This window comes from Primulina tabacum, chromosome 7, assembly GCF_025594145.1.
Source record: "Primulina tabacum isolate GXHZ01 chromosome 7, ASM2559414v2, whole genome shotgun sequence".
NCBI classification, from domain to species: domain Eukaryota; kingdom Viridiplantae; phylum Streptophyta; class Magnoliopsida; order Lamiales; family Gesneriaceae; genus Primulina; species Primulina tabacum.
Genome location: NC_134556.1, coordinates 34,373,682 through 34,393,611, shown reverse-complemented (window position 1 = coordinate 34,393,611; position 19,930 = coordinate 34,373,682). Strand labels below are relative to the sequence as shown.

General features: G+C 33.1%; 1 protein-coding gene across 1 annotated transcript; it reads left to right on the top strand.

The window, feature by feature from the left end:
• The first annotated feature begins 661 nt into the window (after positions 1 to 661).
• Positions 662 to 5,055, top strand: LOC142551402 (uncharacterized). Its single transcript, XM_075660626.1, has 4 exons — positions 662 to 754; positions 1,615 to 2,311; positions 2,407 to 2,490; positions 4,641 to 5,055. Exons 2-4 carry the CDS (start codon positions 1,639 to 1,641, stop codon positions 4,718 to 4,720), a joined length of 837 nt encoding a protein of 278 aa, XP_075516741.1. The 5' UTR covers positions 662 to 754; positions 1,615 to 1,638; the 3' UTR covers positions 4,721 to 5,055.
• The last annotated feature ends 14,875 nt before the right edge of the window (positions 5,056 to 19,930 follow it).

The following is a 19,930-nucleotide window of genomic DNA, read 5'->3' as shown; positions in this document are numbered from 1 at the left end:
TTGCAAACTTCTATCACCAGCCAAGGCTATCAACTTGTTGATTCTTAGTTTGATCGGTATTTTTTATACGCAAAATTTTATAGGTATGTTTCATTATTAGCTCGACATATTATAAGTTAAATAAAAAATTAAATATATATTTCATTTTATTTTGTGAAATAGATTTTTTTCCGTTACAATTGTCGTGTTTGGCAAAATATATGCACTGTATTATCTTTTAAACATTTTACGTTATGTTATGAAAACAAGACAACAACCGGATAACTCCGGTGAGAATTATATTCTCAGTATAAACCATGTATGTGTGCATGACAACATGTGAGACATAATAAGGGTCAAGAAGAGAACGAGGCTGGACTAGATAGCGTGGAGATCCGGGCTCAGAAATGGACTAGCATTCAGTACTTGATCCATAGTAATTGAAATCTAGTTTAATAGGAATGTATTAAGTACTAGACTTGTACTTTAACTTTAATATGTAAATTAGATTGATTTACATTACGTTTTCGATGTGTATTAAAAAAAAAATTTTATCTCCCACATTACTTAATTGTTTTTAAAAAAATCAAAGAATGAAAAAGGGGAAAAAGATTTATAGAAGATAATGCAAAATAAATAATAAATAAATTAAAAAAATGAAGTCAACACGTGTTAAATATACGCGAGCGCTCTTTTTGAATACCTTCGTTCTCTCTCGCGCCGTCTCATTCCCTCTTTCTGGATCTGTTGTGACACTCCATTTCCCGCTGATACCGTGAGTTACGCTGCGTTCGTTCAATTTTCTTACGTTGCTTCCCGCTTTCGGCTTGGGTACTCCAGGGGATTGTTCTGTTTGATGTTGTGTATTCCCCGGGGTTTTTATGGATGTCTTCGGTTCAATTATGAAGGAATGAATTAGGGTTTTTGTGGGTTTTATTTATTTTGATGTCCTGCTTTTGAGTAATTTAGTTTTGAGTCGCTAAATAAGGTTTAGGCATCCGAATTGGTCTGTTCAGTGCTTGCTTGCGTGGGTTTTCTGCTCAAATTTCTTCACTTCGAGTGGAATTTCTATGTAATTGACTTTGTTCCGAATCTGAATGTTTAGTTGATTATGCTTTGTATATACTGGAATTTAATACGCAGGTGTGTTGACTCGGGACACTTTAGGTAGAATATATTCATTTTTTGTTTAATTATTAAATTTGTCCGCTAGCAATCCCCAAATTTATCAATTTTTTTGTTTGTAAGTGCGAATGATGGTCAGCATATTTTAGTTGTTTTTTTCTTTCAAAATAATGGTATCTTTATTTTAAGCGGTAGGGGTATTCAAGAATTTGGCCAATTGTTTAAAGGAAGTTGTTAAATATCTGAAATCGGTGAAATCTAAATGCTCTTATCCTGCATTCCTTTCCGCACATTTGCAAGTTGCAACTCAGACTCTTATATTGTTTTGCTCACTTATCTTTATTTTTTCTGGTTATTATTTATGATTGGATGGTTGGGTAATCTTGAATTATGTAGTTATTTACTCATGCTGTTTATATGAGAGGTTTGAAGAAATAGAATCCAACTCCTTTTACCTGTCTCCAGTTTTCACGGTTCTTGTGGATTGTCCTTGTGCATTGATTTTTATAGGGCTTAATTTTTTTGGCATCAGAAATGATCAATATGGAACTCAATGTCAGTGGAGTGGGTATTGATGGAACTTTTACTGCTCACGATAAGCAACTTCCTAGTACACTAAAAAAAACTGCTCTGAGAGATGTGCAGAATGAAAACGCAGGATCGATGCCAAAGCAGCAAGATAATTTGCTTACTGGTACTGGAAAACCAAATCGTGATGCAGTTAAGGTTAGCGGGAATAAGCGGCTGACACCCGAGTGCCCTTCAAGTTCTCAGGGTCTTCCATCCTTGACCTACAACGGTATGAATGAGAATGTCATGAATGCACGTAGGAGATTTGAATTAGAACTTGGGAGGGGAAGACTACAGAAAAATGTTGAAATATATTCAGACAGTTCACAATTAAGGAACACTGTCCAACAATCACAGGAAGTACCTCAAAAGCCTGCTCAGACGAAGTATAATAGTCCAAAACACATGCCTGTGGCTACATCAAATATTATGACCCCTATCACTGCCTTTTCGACAAGTGTTCCATCAGTTCCAAATAAGCAGAATAATAGCACTCAAGCTGCTAAGGTCTCGCCAGATCTTCCTTGTACAATTGACATTAAGAGAACTAATGGTCAACTAAGAACCGAACGCTTCATTCACCTGCAGAAGTTTCTAAAACAATGTGATGACACCGACCAAAGAGAGTACATGCAAAGTGAGTTATCCTGTTCGATGAGTTTGTTTGGTGCTACTCACTTCCTTGTGTTCTTTATTGACTATAACGGTCTGTTTGTATGTGATTTCGGTCAGTGCTCATGCATTTATCTCCCGCTGAGCTTAGCAAGCATGCTGTCGAGTTGGAGAAGAGAGCAATCCAGTTAACCATGGAGGAAGGTATATACTTTTTGTACAATTGTTTGCTTCATTCTTATTTGCAATTTCTATATCTTTGTTTGGCATCAAAGTATGTTAAAATATCTTAAAGCTTTGCATTGACTTATGAGCATGCATTGGAGACTCAGTTGGAGAATGATTACTTTTCTGGATGGAATTTTTGCGTTTTTTATAATATTCAGACCGTAGTATTTCATAAAAGTAGTAAAAGGGACTCATTTTAAAGATGTGTAGGATTAATTTCCCGAGAAATCAGGCAAAAGCCTTTGATTGCTAGAAATTAAGGAAAATGCACAATATTATGCAATGGTGGCACCGGATTTCAGTGTAATTTTGGAGTTCTAGAAAGCTCTTTTTTTTAACTTTAATTTAAGTATATCTTTCATATGCATTATCGTTAGCAAAATGTGGAACTATTGGTACATGTTGGAGAGCATGTATCCTTCGGCTATATTCCTATGTATGGTGTGCTGAATTCTGAAACCATATAACTGGCATTTCGATGTGGTTGTGAAACTAAAACGATTACTGTTAACTGTATCACATCTACAAAGAAGTAGGAGTCTTCAACTTAAAATGACTGATGTACTGGTGAGAAAGCATTCCTTGTTGGGACATAATAACTTCAGCAAATGACAGCATTGAGTAACCTGCATCGCTGTATTGTTTTCTGTGAAAAGTGCCATATTTAATATGATGTGTGTGTGGGTTTTGATGCCATGATGGCAACTTAGGGTAGACTCTCGGCGGATGCTGAAGGATTCATTTTCATCTAGCATTAAATATAGCGTGACATGGCAGGAGGAGTATGTATTTGAGTTGAAGAATGCACGTTAAATATTGTTTTGTTTCATGCCTTTGCATCTGTGTTTAACCATGGACCCATTAATTTAGTAATCCATGGTTACCTTGGTAATCATATTTAACACCCCAACAAAAATGGGTCGATAACTTCCTTAATGACTATCGTGGAGTTTTGGGCTTGAGTCAATTGAAATTGTCGAGATTTGCTGGTTGGATATGGCTTGTTGAGGCCATTCCATTTGGTTGGAAGAAAGTCTTGTCTTATACTATTCCTTCTCATGACAGTAGCATCAAGTATGACATATGTTCATTCAACTTTCTAAAATTTTGTTTGTATCTAGGCGGTGACTTTGTTTGGCTTCCATTTAAGAAACTAATTCTCTATTTCTTAAAGTAAAACCAAATTATTATATTGTCTTATGTCATTGTTTGAAAATATATTTTCATCAATTTTCATTCATTCAAACACAACAATTAATTTAAATACAGTTCTCGTCTGTTCCCAAAAATATCCAATTAAATTATATTTTTACCCGATGTACATTATTTTAAAATTTTAAGATACCTGACTCCTAGTTATTCGCATAAACATCAAATCAAAAATGATTAAAAATTCGTCGTACACGAAATACTACATAAGTTGATGTTAAATTGTCCCAGAAGCAAACTCATACGATCATTTTCCAACCACTCTAAAAACCTGCCCCCAGAGCTAAATCTGAATCCAAATACTACCTTTATATCACATGCGAAAACTGCATACCATTTTTTGTATACCTTCCTGTCTTTTCTCCCACCTGTTCTTTTTCATTTATCTGATCATGGAGCTTGCGTTGTGAAATACCAAGTAAGAATATCTAATGAAATGTTTTACAGTTGTCACACTTCTTTCTCTCATCAAGTAAGTCAACAGATTAAGAGCGAAGAGCTACTCGAAAATCATCTTTAAACTTCCCATGACGTGTTTCATCAGCTGACACACATGGAAAATGTAACCTTTTGTCATGACATTTAGAATGAAATGGCATGTGTAAAAACTTGTATTGTCATACAAGTTGGAACTTGGCTTGTTGCTTCTTTTCTGGAGAAATTTAATTTCAGCATGATATATCAATACATTTACTCTGGTTTCTTTCTTGATATAGAAATTATAGACTTCTCATAGTATAACTGAGATGTTGATAGCTATATATGTGGATATCTATGCTCATTTACCAAGTTGAGGCGGTAAAACGTTCTTTTAGTTCTGAAAGAGTCTCAACAAATATTTTGGAAACTGCTTCGTATAATTCATGTTTCCAAATTCAAATTTGAAATGCCTCTATATTCTTGTTTTTTTGGGGCAGGAAATGAAATGCAACGGATGAAGGCACTGAATATTTTGGGGAAGCCTTCTCCGACCAATAATTTGTTATCATCAACGTAGCTGTACCAGTCAGATGAAAAGAACAGGTATTTTCTTGTAAATGTATTGTTTGCTGTCAGATCGGAACATTGCTAATTCTCCTTGAAAATTTTGTTTCTTGTCTTTTCCCCCCTTTCTTTGTAGGCAAAATATTGTAGGAATTTGTTGACTTTCGAACTTATTAATTTAGTTGTATCATGTCAATGGACTCTGTTTATTTACTGTATGATTTCTGCTTGCATGATTTACAAAAGTCTTCCCTAGGTGACTTTTTAGTTGTATGGTTGCTCTGCAAGCATTGTACAATACTCGAAGAATTTGTCAATTATCTTCAGTGGTGACATTCTGTATTATAATAGGGAAGTATATAACCGGAGCTGATTGATTACTTTTATCTTGAAATGTACATATCCAGAGGAACATGGATTGTTTCTTTAACAGAATAATAACATAGAATTACTCGAACTTAGATATTTTGATCCCAAAATATATGCTTAAACAAGATAGTTGGTGTCCCAAGCCAAACATGATTTTTACTTAGCCACAAACCCGGATTGGACCCGCAGTGGTGGCGCGGGTCCCCGGTTTGGCTTGCGTTGCCGCCATCCCTATTGATGTTTAATGTTTTGGATGTTTTTTTGGAAGGAATTTATTGGATGTTATTTGGATCTAAATATGGCAATTATGAATCTCTTAGGCTCAATTTATGTAATTAAAGTTTCGCGTGGTTACTTTATATAATTGATAAAGATATAAATAAAATGTCGGGTAAAAATGTATGATTGAATCTTATAAAATTTGTTTGGAAAAAAAAGAAGATATAATTCAAATACAATTTGTGGGTAATTTGCATTCACATCTCTTGTATTTTATGTATTTAGCACATCTCTTAGTGTGTTATAATTTTTGCACTTAATAAATGATGAAAGTGTCAAATACAGAAAACATTAGGGAGGTGAATAAAAATAGATTTTTTATTAATAAAAATAGATTTTTTATAATTTTTTGGCAAGTTAGAATTGCTTCAATTGGGTTTGGGTTAGTTATATTAAATAGATCTATAAGACTAAGTTGACATTATACTTAGGTAGCGTTTGTAAACGTTTAAAAAATGTGATTATAAATTTTTATTTAACTAAGTTTTGCGAATTTGTAAAGAAAAAGTTTATAATCATTTTTATGTATTTGCAAACATTACATTAATACGAGCTCGTTGTTGGTCGTGGATCACTTGATTAATTTTGGAAGTAGAGTTGTCAAAACAGTTGACGCTCGTCGCATCCCACCCAATAAAACGAGTGGATCGGATTGACATATGACGAATCTGACTACATTACACTATATTGGTTCACGTTATAAAACTCACTGTCTTATCAAAAATCGTGGATTCATATGTTAGATTCACATTATATTAACATATATATTCTATTACATTTATTTTAACATTAACACTCATTATTTGTAAGTCTCGGTGTTCATTCATTAATCTTTATTATTATTTTACATTAAATAAATACAATTTTAAATTTATTTACACCATATAAATTATTATTATTTAATATAAATAATGATGTTGATAATTTGGTGGAATTGGAAAACATGGATAATTTTGTGGAATTTGTGAATTTTAGGAAGAAGTATTTTTTTCGACATTTTTGGATAATTCACGAAATTTCTAAAAATATCATCGGTTATTTTCATCTATTTCATAACAAAATACAATTTTAGAAATAGTTCATAAAGTTGGAATAGACTAGAAATATTGTACAAATTAGGTCGATGGCAAGTAATAGAAACATTAAATAAATACAATTTTACATTAAATAAATACAATTTGCAAGTCTAGATAGAGAGCTACATAGGAGGTGTATCAATGTCAAGTAATTGAAACATTATTATCACAGTAGTTGAGTAGGGGTGCAAGAGACAGATAGTTCGTAAAGTTGGAATAGACTAGAAATATTATACAAATTAGGTCGGATGGCCACTTTGATGGATTTGGTCATGTCGACTTGTAAGAAAATTTTGCAAGTGTGTGAAGAATAGGCTTTTAAGACATTTTTTTTTTGAACTTGTTTGTAAATAATGATGGAACATTGTGAATAAATAAAAATAATTGTTCATAGAATCTGATGTAGTTAATAAATTTTGGGAAGAATATTTCTTGTGTAAGTTGGCCAAATTGATGATAAAGTGAAGTTCGTTTAGTGTATGTCTTGAAATTTTGGGTAGCATTGTTTGAAAAATGTTGTTTAGCTGTTGGTTGGTTACAAATGTTGACTAGCAGTGTTTGCATTAATATTGAAGAAAAACACGCTTTTTTCCGTTTGTTTAGTTTTAAAAATTTTTGGTAGAGTTTCTTTTGTAAATGTGATATGCCAAAAATATAAATACCTGCAAATAAATTCCAAACAACATATACAAGAACAACATATTTTACCAACAAAATTCGGCCTTTTAGCCACTTTCCAACATTCATGAAACAAAACCATGGCACACAAGTACAACAAATCAGGAATGTACCATACTACGGTCTTAACATCAAATTGAAAATGTCAAAATAAACCATGATTGCAATAAGGGTAAGAACGAATGCTCAAGAGAGATCAAGGTGACACAACTCTTCCCATTTAGAAAGACACTCCGCCCGAGTCTGCTCAATCACCTTCATGGTATCTTCCCACTATTGATAGGCATGCCTCTGATTTTAGGTCGTTGCCCAGACATTGGATGTCAACCTTGAGTTTGTAAGAGGAAACATTCAAAACCTCACTGTCGTGCAAAAGGGTCATCATATCAACTTTATGTTGGGCAAGTTATATTTCTAACTTCTTCACTAGCTCTTCCTTGATGTCAAACTCTGTGTTCTTCTGTTGTAGAGTGGATAGGGGGATTTTTCTCTCAGAGAGCATACTATCCAATTTTTCTTTTTGTGCTTTGAAGTTTCTCGCCTAAATCAACGTCTACGAACAAGTGGAACTCGAATCCTGAAAAGCTGAGAACATTGATGGCAAAGTATTTAATACATCATGCAACAGGGATGACATAAAATCAGGGCTACTCTTCAAAATAGACACATCAGACAAGAACAGTAGCTTTTTCCATGGCCTCTAATGCATTGAGATTCATGTTCAGAAAGTGTTGCAATGAGGCTTTAGTTGTGGCTAATTCCAAACCAGAGGGAAGATGAGACGAAGAAACCATGTGGGATTGTCCCGAATCTAAAAAGCTGAAATCAAAGTCCAGATCTTCTTGACCGAAGAAACCATGGTTCGTCTCGCTGTTAAGTCCTGCAATATCAACAGAAGAACTGAGCCTTGAGTTATAACAAAAGAAAATGAATAGAATTACATTTACTTCAAGGTTGGAAGTAACTACTAAAGGACGTTCTTCCAAGTCGTCAGTATGGCTCTCTGTAGCAAACTTCATGCGTTTACATGAAGACAATGGAATAGCCGAGCGGTTATAATCATCTGATTCGTTCTCTGGATCGGCTGAAAGGGGATTACTTGGTTCAAAGAAAAAACTATCATTTTCCACGGTTATGGCGCCAGTCGACGGGCTTGGTATGGGTTTGGATATTCCAGAAAGTGGTCTAGTTGTGGACCGAGTTCATCTCATCGATAGCTCAGACGTGGATCCCTTCTTTCCTCGGTCAATTTTGTCTAGTTTAGCGGGGGCGACTTGTGGCTCTTTAACCTTTTTGTTGTTCCGGGCAACCGACAAGTCTAACGCCTTTCGAACACCTTGAGTGCCTGCAAATAGAAACATAGTACATTTTAGACAGTAATAGTAACAAATCACAACAAGACGAGTAAGGATGAATGCATGTATCCGAAATTTTTAAAGCTTCGGAGACAAGAGAAGTATATCTCGCAACCCACCAGTCAAAATAGTCGTCAGACACAGTAATATGATTTTCAATGACAAGATTCTTGAAGAATTTCGCTTGCTCAGACAACTTGATAAGAGACAGTGAGGTAAATTTTTTCTGAAAAAGTTTCATTTTCATCATATCATTGATGAGGTTAGACAGATATAAGGTGCTAGAAGGGATACTCGGGTACAAACCTAGCTGGGAAGGATACAACGTCGGATTGTAAAACTCAAAGGAGTGAGTGCTTTGGTCGCGAGGAGAGGTCCCGATCACGACGAAAAATTTAGGGTGAAGAATGGTAACACAGACAACCTCAACGATGGATGACACACCGGCCTTCCTCACAGTGGCCATATGTTCGATCCATTGGTAGGCTCAGCCCTAACTGTGAAGCAAAGTGGACGACGGGTTGGCCGATCAAAAGGTAAAGATTGCGCGAAGCAAAAAGTCTATGCAACAGTAAAGTCACTCCGGCAAGACATAAGATTTTTCCAAGACAAATGTCCATCAAGAGAGTCTGGAGGAGATGTCAGTTCGGAGAAGTAAGAAAACAGCTACGTTTGGAGAATCCACATGATACCACTAAGCTTGGACATGGGTGCGTCATTCAGAGCAACATTCAACAATCGATAAAGTGATCCTAAGAACATCACGTCGAGGCCATGGACATACCCAACACTTAAAGACCTAGCAAGAGCCAAATATTTCATGGTAGGCTTACCAGAAGAGGGACAAAAAAGATATTTACATATCAAAACCCACATAAAAAATATGCGCTCCTCACTGGTGGGGGAAGTTCATTTAAGAGCACACCAAGACCGGATAACTTAAGAATAAGATGAAGGATTTAAGTATTGTTCGGAAAGCTGAGACAAATCTTGAGTGTCGATTAGACCAGCAACTTCATTCCCAAGAAGTGGAAGACCCGTGAATTGAAGGATATCCTGCAGAGTAATAGACATGAGACCACAAGGGAATACGAAGGAACTACATGGAGGAGCCCAAAACCTGATAACTCCCTCGAGAAGATCTAGATTGAAAGTGGTGTCAACAATAGACATTTGGATGAGTTGGTAATGAATTTGTTTCCGCCAGGTATTGCCATCAAAATTTTCAAACGATCTACCCAAGTGTTCCAATTTGCATCACCCTGTGGTAAAGATTTAAACTTGGCATACTCGAAAGGTGGCGCCCTTTGCGATCTAAAAACAAAGCACTAGACTCGAGTGTAGACAGAAGGAATAGCAGGTTGATGCTCTCAGTGGATAAAAGAATTTGATTGTAAGAAAGTTCGATGGTTGGATTGAAAACCTCTACCAAGGTGAAATCTTTAGGGATATCTCCAGACCTGCAAGTACATAGAAAGTCAGGGAAAGAAAACACAGGCTGATCTATCGAAACCAGATGGATGTGAAAGCAGTACCTGTAAATCGACATTTTGTTGGCTACTGAAAGGGAATCGCCCTGATAACCAGGGGAGTTCGTGTTAATAAAAAGAGAATCACTAAGCATCCCTGCAACATTCGAACAAGCAAAACACATTGCCTCGTTGACGAGATAATCGCTGAAAATTTTGCACTTCCAGGAATATGTTCATGTAATTTTATGACGCGAGAACAAGATAGGACAAAACAGCTTCTAGAGTTCGAAAACTACTACTCACTTGTATCAAATTCATCTCAGGGGCTTAGGGATTTTAAGAGAATTAAAGAGACAAGTACCAGTGAAGCGAAGGAGATGAAAAGGCTAAATGTCAGTTACAAATTTCATTGCCAAAGACTTCTAGAGAACCCACGCCAATATGGCAACATGAAACGTGCACCCAAAACATTCGAACAAGATTTTAGATTAAACAGCTCATTGCATCATCAAATTGAGTCTAACACTTCCCACATTAGATAAAGATTTCAAGGAATTACCTGTCCCTGGAAGTCTTGCGGTTGGGAGATGGAGGGCAGAGACATAGAACCCTAGGAGAGAAACACCTACATCACGCGAAGACTGGAGTCCGCCAAGGCTCGAGCGATATCCAACGAATTGGTCGAATTAGCTCGATAGACAAAATGGGCCAAATTGGCCCATGACCCAAATTGACTGGGGGCAGCTGTTTAGTCCAAATATTAGAAGCTTACTAACAATAGAAGCCCGCATAATCTGAATAGGCTCAGTAGGCAAGCCCAAGAAAGGGTAAGTTGAAGACAACGATGAGAGGAGTTGACCCATTATTTACGATGATTGATCGTGGAGGATGACCAAACTATTCGGTAGAGTGGACCAAAAGCTGAGACGAAGAATCAGAAAAGAGACGACAAACATTCAACAAAAGTAGCTTCAAAGCTTCTTCAATTTCTCTCAATAGTTTTTATGTATATTTTTCAATTTTGAGCATTTTAGTTTCTTCAGATTTTGGCATATTCTTCCAACTTTCTTGTAAAAAATATTGTTCAAGTTCATAACAACATAATTAAATTTGATGTTGTTCATGAATTCTCTCTACAATTTTATCATATTCCCCAGTTTACATTTTTTTAGCTTTGAAGTCATGCCAAGAGAATTAGAACTAACGGTTGAATCGAGACACACAACGTTTGAAAAAGAAGTTGGATCATTCCATATTTGACATGATCACGTGCCTATCACGTCCCACAAGTTTTTGTGAGAAACACATTCATTTTAACATTAATATTCATTATTTGTAAGTCTCGTTGTCAACTCATTAATCTTTATTCTTATTTTACATTAAATAAATATAATTTTAAATTTATTTATACAATTTAAATTATTATTATTTAATATAAATAATGATTTGGATAATTTGGTGGAATTAGAAAATATAGATAATTTGATGGAATTTGTGAAGAAGTATTTTCTTCGGCATTTTTGGATAATTCACGAAATTTTTAAAAATTTCTCGTTTATTTTCATCAATTTCGGAACAAAATAAGATTTTAGAAATAAAATTGAGATGGTGAAAACAGTGGAGAGAATATTTTTAAAATGATTTACGATATAGAATAATGTGTTTTGATATTTGGAATAATTTGTGAAACGTGTGAATATTTATAGATGAATATTTGATTTTTTTAAATTAAAATAGCCATTCAAACAATTTTTAAATTTTTGTTTTAAAAATCATTCGTTAAAATTTTATATTTTTAAAAATAAATATTAAATACTTGAATTATTTTTTTTAAAATAATTAAAATTAAATATATAAAATATCTTGTGGCGTGGGTGGTAGGCCAAGCGAAACGTTTGAAATAATGGAACGCTAGACAAATGCAACCAAGTGGGTGGCCACCCGCACATCACCTGACACATACAGATAAACTTCCAAAACTTGGATAAGGAACCCACACTCCATTATAACCTCATTTACTATTATTTATTAGTAATAATAATATATAATAATTTGTCGTATTTTTCGAAAAAGTTAAAAAATACTATTGGAATAATAAATTTATGAAACAAATTTCTTATTTATATTTATTTAATTCAATAAATCGTTGCAAACTTTTCAAAATCTCACCGTCTAAAACATATAGACTCGTTATATTTCACAAACGAAAAATGAGAAGTCAATTTTCCCCTATTTAACACCTAATTAAATTTATTTTTAATATTATTAAAAGAGGAATTTTTTTCATGAATCCATTACAAAATATTTTTGGTAAGTATTCTTTTATTTGTCTTGGAGAATCTCAGGATAGAAATGATGAATTAAATGGCTATGAGAAAATAGTCGAGCAAAAGTTCGACTCTTTCTTTAAAACGATATTGTTCCGCCCATGTGCTCATGATTATTGGCAATTCATTTATCAAGATACGACGATTACAACTTCAAAATAGTAGCACTACAAAATTTAAAGTTACACAATCTTGAAATGTTTATAATGCTATCAAGACGGTATGAAAATTTTCTACTTTCGAATTCTAAACGTTAAACTTAAAAATCCAATTCCAAGAGTTTAAATCTTGCAAAACATAGATTGGAGCGCAAATGTTTAAAAACTCAAAACTAGAAGACATATTTCGAATTTAATTTCAAAATTCGAATTTAAACATATAAGTTTTAAAAATTCAAACTCAAAATTTTATATTTTGAAAAATTGAACTTTAAGCTGTAATGCTTAAAAATTCACATATATAGAGTTAAACTTAGAGAGAAAAAAGAAGAATGAGAAATTTGTATATTAAATGAATGAGATCTTATTTATACAAAATTAAAAAAGTTGAATCTAAGAGATATTATCTTCATGAGATGATGTCCTATTTTACTAATAAAATGACACATTGAATGGATCAAATGATGACAAATCAATCAAATCATGACACTTATTGGATAATTTGGTCAAGTCAATTGAATTGTCTCTTCAACCATCAATCACACGGCAATTTCAATTTTTTAATATATTGTAATATATATATTAAAACTTTTTTAGTAAGATATAATCGAATTTACTTGGCAATTAATGGTCGTGATTCCTTGAACTATTCGTTGTTTTATGTAAACCTTGACAATTATATTCACACAATAACATTTCTAATATTTCCCTAGGTTCTCACTGTTGTGTCCATTTCGGCCATGGACACCGCTTGGTTTCATGATTGTTTTCCATCTTTTAAGCGACCACACTTCGCACTTACATCCGTGGTCTCCTAGGAGAGTATCTCACTATACTCTACATACGTATTAGTATATCTTATGAATCATTAAAGGTAAAACCAAGCCACATACCCTTAAGTGGGCAACACCTCTTATCATATGAATAAGTAGGAGATTTCTCCAAAGTGTTTCTACCAATCTCGTAATTTAGTTGTCCCTTTTGAACCTAGATAATGAGATTTCCAGTTAACTAGGTTGGGTATCCACTACAAGATTTAATTTTGGGGTTTTAATCCCATTTCTCTTGATAGACAATTCATATGATTTTTCGGTACACCTTTTGTAAGTGGATATGCGAGATTATCCTTTGATTTTACATAATCGATGGAGATAATGGCATTAGAGATCAATTGTCGTATGGTATTATGTCTATCATACGATGAATTATTATTGAGGACACTGGCTTATCCAACAAGGGATTTCTTCTAAGAAATTTCGAAGCGACTCGAATTCTTCTCCAGTTTTGTCGAATGCTATTAATTTCGATTCCATTGTGGATCGAGCAATGTAAGTTTGCTTAGAAAACTTCCATGATATAGCCCCACCACCAATAGTGAACACATAACCACTTGTGGATTTTAAATCATTTGTGTCGGATATCCAATTTACGTCATTATAACCTTATAGGACAACATGATATCTTGTATATTGTAATCCATAATTTAAGGTATATTAAATATTTAAGTACCTTTATTAATGCCTTACAATGATCATTACCAGGATTATTTGTAAATCTGCCGAGTTTGTTGACAGCATAAACAATATCTGGAAGAGTGCAGTTCATGAAATACATCAGACTACCTATGATCTTCAAATACTCTAATTGAGATATGGGTTCACCTTTATTTTTGGAAAGATGCAAACTTGGATCTATAGGTGTTTTGATCAAGGACATATCATTCGCATTATATTTTTTCAATATTTTCTCAACATAGTGAGATTACGATAAAACACGCCCTTCTGATGTTTTGGTGACTTTTATTTCCAAAATGACATCTACTTCTCTCATATCTTTCATATCAAAGTTTTTTGTCAACATCTTCTTAGTAGTATTGATGATATTAATATTGATTCCCACAATTAACATATCATCAACATACAAGTATACTATCACATATGCTTCAGGGGTGCATTTGATGTAAATATATTTTATCACACTCGTTAATTTTGAATTCATTCGACAACATAGTTTTGTCAAATTTTTCATGTCAATGTTTTGGCGCTTGTTTAATTTCATATAGTGACTTAATGATTCTACACACTTTTTCTCTTGTCCTGCAACCATATACCCTTTGGATTGTTCCATATATATTTCTTCCTCAAGTTTCCCATTGAGGAGTACCGTTTTCACATCCATTTGATGTATTTCTAAATTTATGTAATACCTATCAATACTCGAATTGATGTTATTCTCATCATTGGCAAGTACGTATAAAATTAATCAAGACCTTCCATTTGTATATATCCTTTTGCAACTAATTTAACCTTATATTTTTCAATAGATCCATCGGTCTTTTATTTCCTTTTAAAAATCCACTTGCATCATAACGGTTTATTTCTCGGATGGAGGTCAACCAATTCCCATGTTTGATTTTGAAAAATAGATTATATTTCATTATTCATTGCCTACTTCCAAAAGGGGACTTCAAGATTTGATAGGGCTTCACTAACTGTTTTGGTTCATTTTCCAACATATAAGCTAGAAAATCAATGTCAAATGTCTTTGTTGTATTAGCCCTCTTACTACGTCGTTATTCTTGTTGTTCTTATTGAACTCTACCGCTCGTAGTATCATAAGTATTTTTTCGAGAACTTATTTTTTTACAAGGAAATGTTGTTTCAAAGAAGACATCGTTCCTTGATTCAATAATTGTTCCTTCGCGCACATCACTTGTTTCATATTTAAGTACCAAAAATCGATATGCACTGTTATTTTTGGCATATCTAATAAATATATTATCTATTGTTTTATGCCTAATTTTTACTTGTTTTGGTTTTGGCACTTCAAACTTTGCCAAACACCCCCACACTTTTAAATATTTGTAGGAAGGTTTATGATCTTTCCATAATTCGTAAGGAGTTTCATCCTTAATTTTGTGTAATATTTATTAAGAATGTAGCTAGCTGAAAGGATTGATTCCCCCACAAGTTTTGGGGTAATCCTAAACTCAATGACATCGTCTTCATCAATTTTTTAAGTGTGTGATTTTTTCTTTCAGCAATTCCATTTGATTGTGGTGAATATGGCATAGTAGTTTGATGAATAATGTCACATTCGCAACAATATTCGTCAAATGGTGCTTCATATTCTCCATCTCTATCACTACACATAATTTTTATTCGTTGAGTCAATTGGTTTTCAATTTCATTCTTATACTGTTAAAACACTTCTAGAGCCTCGTCTTTGCTACACATCAAATAGATATAAAAATACCTTGTACTATCATCAATGAAAGTAATGAAATATTTTTTTCCTCTTCTAGTTTGTACAAACTTCAAATAACAGAAATCAATGTGATTTAACGCTAGAGGAGTTGTATTTCTTTCCACGGATGGAAATGAGGCATTTGTAAATTTTTCCTCTACACAAATCTCACGTTTGTGTTTTGTTTATGTCAATTGAAGGCAATAAATTTAAATTTATTAGTTTACGTAGTGAATTATAACTAATATGACCCAAACAATCATGCCATAAATCACATTACTCAACCAAGTAAATAAAATCGGTACTTTTATTGCTTTCAATGTTACGAAGAACATTCATCACATTCAGTTTGAATAAGTTTTTTCTAGATAGACTTCTCCTACAAACATATCATTCTTAGATAATACAAATTTTCTAGAATGAAACACTAGTCTAAATCTAGCCTTGACAAGTGCTGATCTCGACACAAGATTCTTTCGAATGTTCGAACATGTTGCACATCAATACGAGTTAATTCCTTGTCTGATGTCATCTTGAGCACCACTTTTCTAGGTCCCACGATTTTTGACGTAGTAGAGTTACCCATGAAGAGCTGTCGTCCACTAATCGGGGTATAGTTACAGAACATTTCTTTCTCGGCGCAAACGTGCCTTGTTGTTCCGTGTCGATGAATCATTCTTTTTGATTGTCCACTAGATTGGATTCAAATACAACAGCGGAAAACATGAGATCTGTCATGTCATTTGACAATTTCTCATCTTTGGTTATGTTCACTTGGTCCTTGACTTCTTTTGATTACCTTTTTTTCTTAGCAATCTCGTGTCAAATGTTAGGCTTGCCACAATTATAACGATTTCTTTTAAACTTTTTTGATTATCCTCTCTTTGGACCATTTCCTTGGTGATTTTTCTTCTTGCTAGTGTTTTGTTCAACCAAATTTGCTCTCGTCTCAAAATTGCTATTTCCACCCTTAATTTCGGATGCCATATTGTCTTCCTCAATTCTTAGGCACACAATCAAGTCTTCAAGATTAATCTATTTGTGTTTGAGATAATTCTTAAAATCTTTCCACATAAGAGACAACTTTTCAATCATGGTCGTCACTTAAAATGATCACTAAGAGTCATTCCATCAGAATGAATTTCTTGCAGAATTACTTGTAACTCTTGCACTTGGGCCATAATCGATTTGGAATCAATAACTTGAAATTAATTTCTTCAAACCGGCATCCTCAGATATATAATTTTTGTCAAGTGACTCCCATAATTCTTTTGATATTTCACTTGACAATACATGTTGCCTAGTCCATTCAAGATATAGTTTTTGTATAGGAAGTCGCTATGATTCCATGCATAATAGTTGCCCTCTTTTGAGTATCTTGTTCTCCTTCATCAACAGTAGACAGATCTTCTTTGAGATCATGGAACTTTTCAGGTTTTCTCCACGATGGACAGTTGGAGTCGTTGTACTTGTTGAGGCCATTTTGGTTTGAATATCAGTTTAAGATTGTTGGTAGGTTTTCTTTTATATGTCTTGGAAATCTCAGGATACAAATGGTGAACCAAATGACTATGAGAAAATAGTCGAGATAAAAGTTTGATTCTTTTTCCTTAAAACGATATTGTCCCGTCCCGGTGCTCATGGTTATTGACAATTCGTTTCCCAAGATACAATGACTACGACTTCAAAGTAGTAGCACTAAAATTTTAAAGTCACACGAACTTGAAATGTTTATAACGCTATTAAGATGGTATGCAAACTTTCTAATTTCGAATTCTAAGTGTTAAACCTAAAAATCCAATTTCAAGAGTTTAAATCTTGCAAAACTTGGATTTAAGCGCAAATGCTTAAAAAACTCAAAACTAGAAGACAATTCTTGAATTTAATTTCAAAGTTCGAATTTAAGCTTATAAGCTTAGAAAATCAAAACTCAAGATTTTATATCTTGAAAATTTGAACCTTAAGCGTTAATACTTAAAAATTCGCATTTAAAATTAAACTTAGATAGAAAGAACAAGAAGATAAATTGATGTGTTGAATACAAACGAGTGAGATTTTATTTATAGAAGATGAAAACATTATATATCTTTATAAAGTGATGCATCATTTCCTAGTAAAATCACACATTGATTATAGATCAAATCATGACAGCTCTTCAATAATTCAGCCTAGTCAATTGAATTCTCTCTCCAACCACCAAAAACACGGCACTTTCCAAGTTATTTTGAATTGATAAAATAAATCAAACGAGTACAGAATTATTAAGAGATTATTAATATATATATATATATATATATATATATATATCGAACGAGTTACGTAACGAACAGAATTATTTCTCGGAATATTTTATCAATTCAAAACGAGTACAAAACACATTTTTCTAACAAATATTTAAATATTATATATATGTGTGTGTGCATGCACATTACTCGTCAATATCTGCCGTAAAATAAAATTGTGTATTTACATTTAATATATTTTATTAATTAAAATCTAAATAAATTTTGCAATTTCACATACTAAGATTTCTCACCTTACAAAATAAACAGCGACGGTTTAATCAAAATCTTTCGTTAATTGAACGTTTGTTTTCAGTGACACGTCTGATAAGTACAAATCTAATTCATTGAACAGTAATTAACCTTCTCGAAGATGAAGTGGCAGTCAATTTCAATGTTCTTAGCTAGAATAATGTCTTTTGATATTTAAAATATAATATAATTTATGAAATGCGTCCACATTTATAGATGAATATTTGATTTTTTTAATTAAAATAACCATTCAAACAATTTTTTAATTTTTTTGTTTCAAAAATCAACCATCAAAATTTTATATTTTTAAAAATAAATAGTAAAAACTTGAATTATTTAAATAAAAAATATATAAAAAATATAACGTGGGATGGGCCAAGTGAATGTGGAAATAATTGAACGCTCGATAAAAGCAACCAAGTGGGTGAGCACCCACACTTGACCGACGGGGTCACGGGATAAACTCCAAAACTTGGATAAGGAATCCCACACTCCCTTATTTATTATTTATTATTATTTTTATTATTGATAATAAATAGATAATAATTTATTGTATTTTTAAAAAAAGAAAATACTATGGTTTCATAAAGAATATAAAAATAAAAATTCACTGCATATGTATTTATATTTCAAAATCTCACCGTCTAAAACAACATACTCATTATTTTTCACAAACGTTAAGTATCATTTAAAATAAGTTAGATTATTCTATAGAAATTTTTTTTAAAGACCCAACCATACAAAAACATGAATCCATTTTTTTTAAATTTGAAATTTACAATAAAAATTCATAAATCATCAATCATACGTAATCCAATGTCTAAACTTTTAAAAACGATACATAAATCTCACTTCAAAATAATCCTCAAAATCTTAATTAGAGATTTGATTATCATAATTTTGCGAAAAACGTAACGTCTTCGGGAGTGTATTGTCATGCTCAATCCACTCAAGCGTCCGAACCTCCCTCAACATCATCCTCACCTGCGACCATTCAAACATGGTCAGTCTAACGACTCAACATGTTTAAACCCTACGTAACGAGTAATACATATACATGCACATGCATCCTTAAAAGAATACTTTTAATAAAATAAGCCGGCATAAAAACTCGTAAACATATAAACATTTTTGTAAATCATTTCGGCACATAATATCATAAAACATTTCCTCATCATAAATCATTTTAGTGAAATTTGATCCTTAAGGTGACTATCCTTTATAATTTATCATATGTTCGATTGATCAATCTATAAACCATAGTAGTGGCCTAAACTAAAGTAAGTTCGCCGCCTTTTCTTAAGATGGATCCCCACATATCTTTTGTGTCACAGTCAATTCACATCCTTTAAAATATTTTTTTCCTTTAAATTTTAACATATCATATCCTCCAAAATCATAAAATAAGCATTTTCGAGAAAATCGCTCAATTGTAATATTTATTGTAAATATATAGTAAATTCACTATAATCATTTTAAAAATCGTTTAACATGTATTATGAACTCTCAGGACACTGCTAGGACATTCGAACTATCCGGGACGTAAAATGATCATTTTACCCCTGGACCCAAAACTTCTCGTTTTGACTTTTTCCTACGTTTCTTGACTCGAGCCTATCACGAACCATCATAAAATCTTATTTTTTACTTTTAATAATTTTTCTTAGACGTAAATTTTCGCCCTTCGATTTATTCGACTTAATCGCTAAACCGTAATTCTATTTCGTGA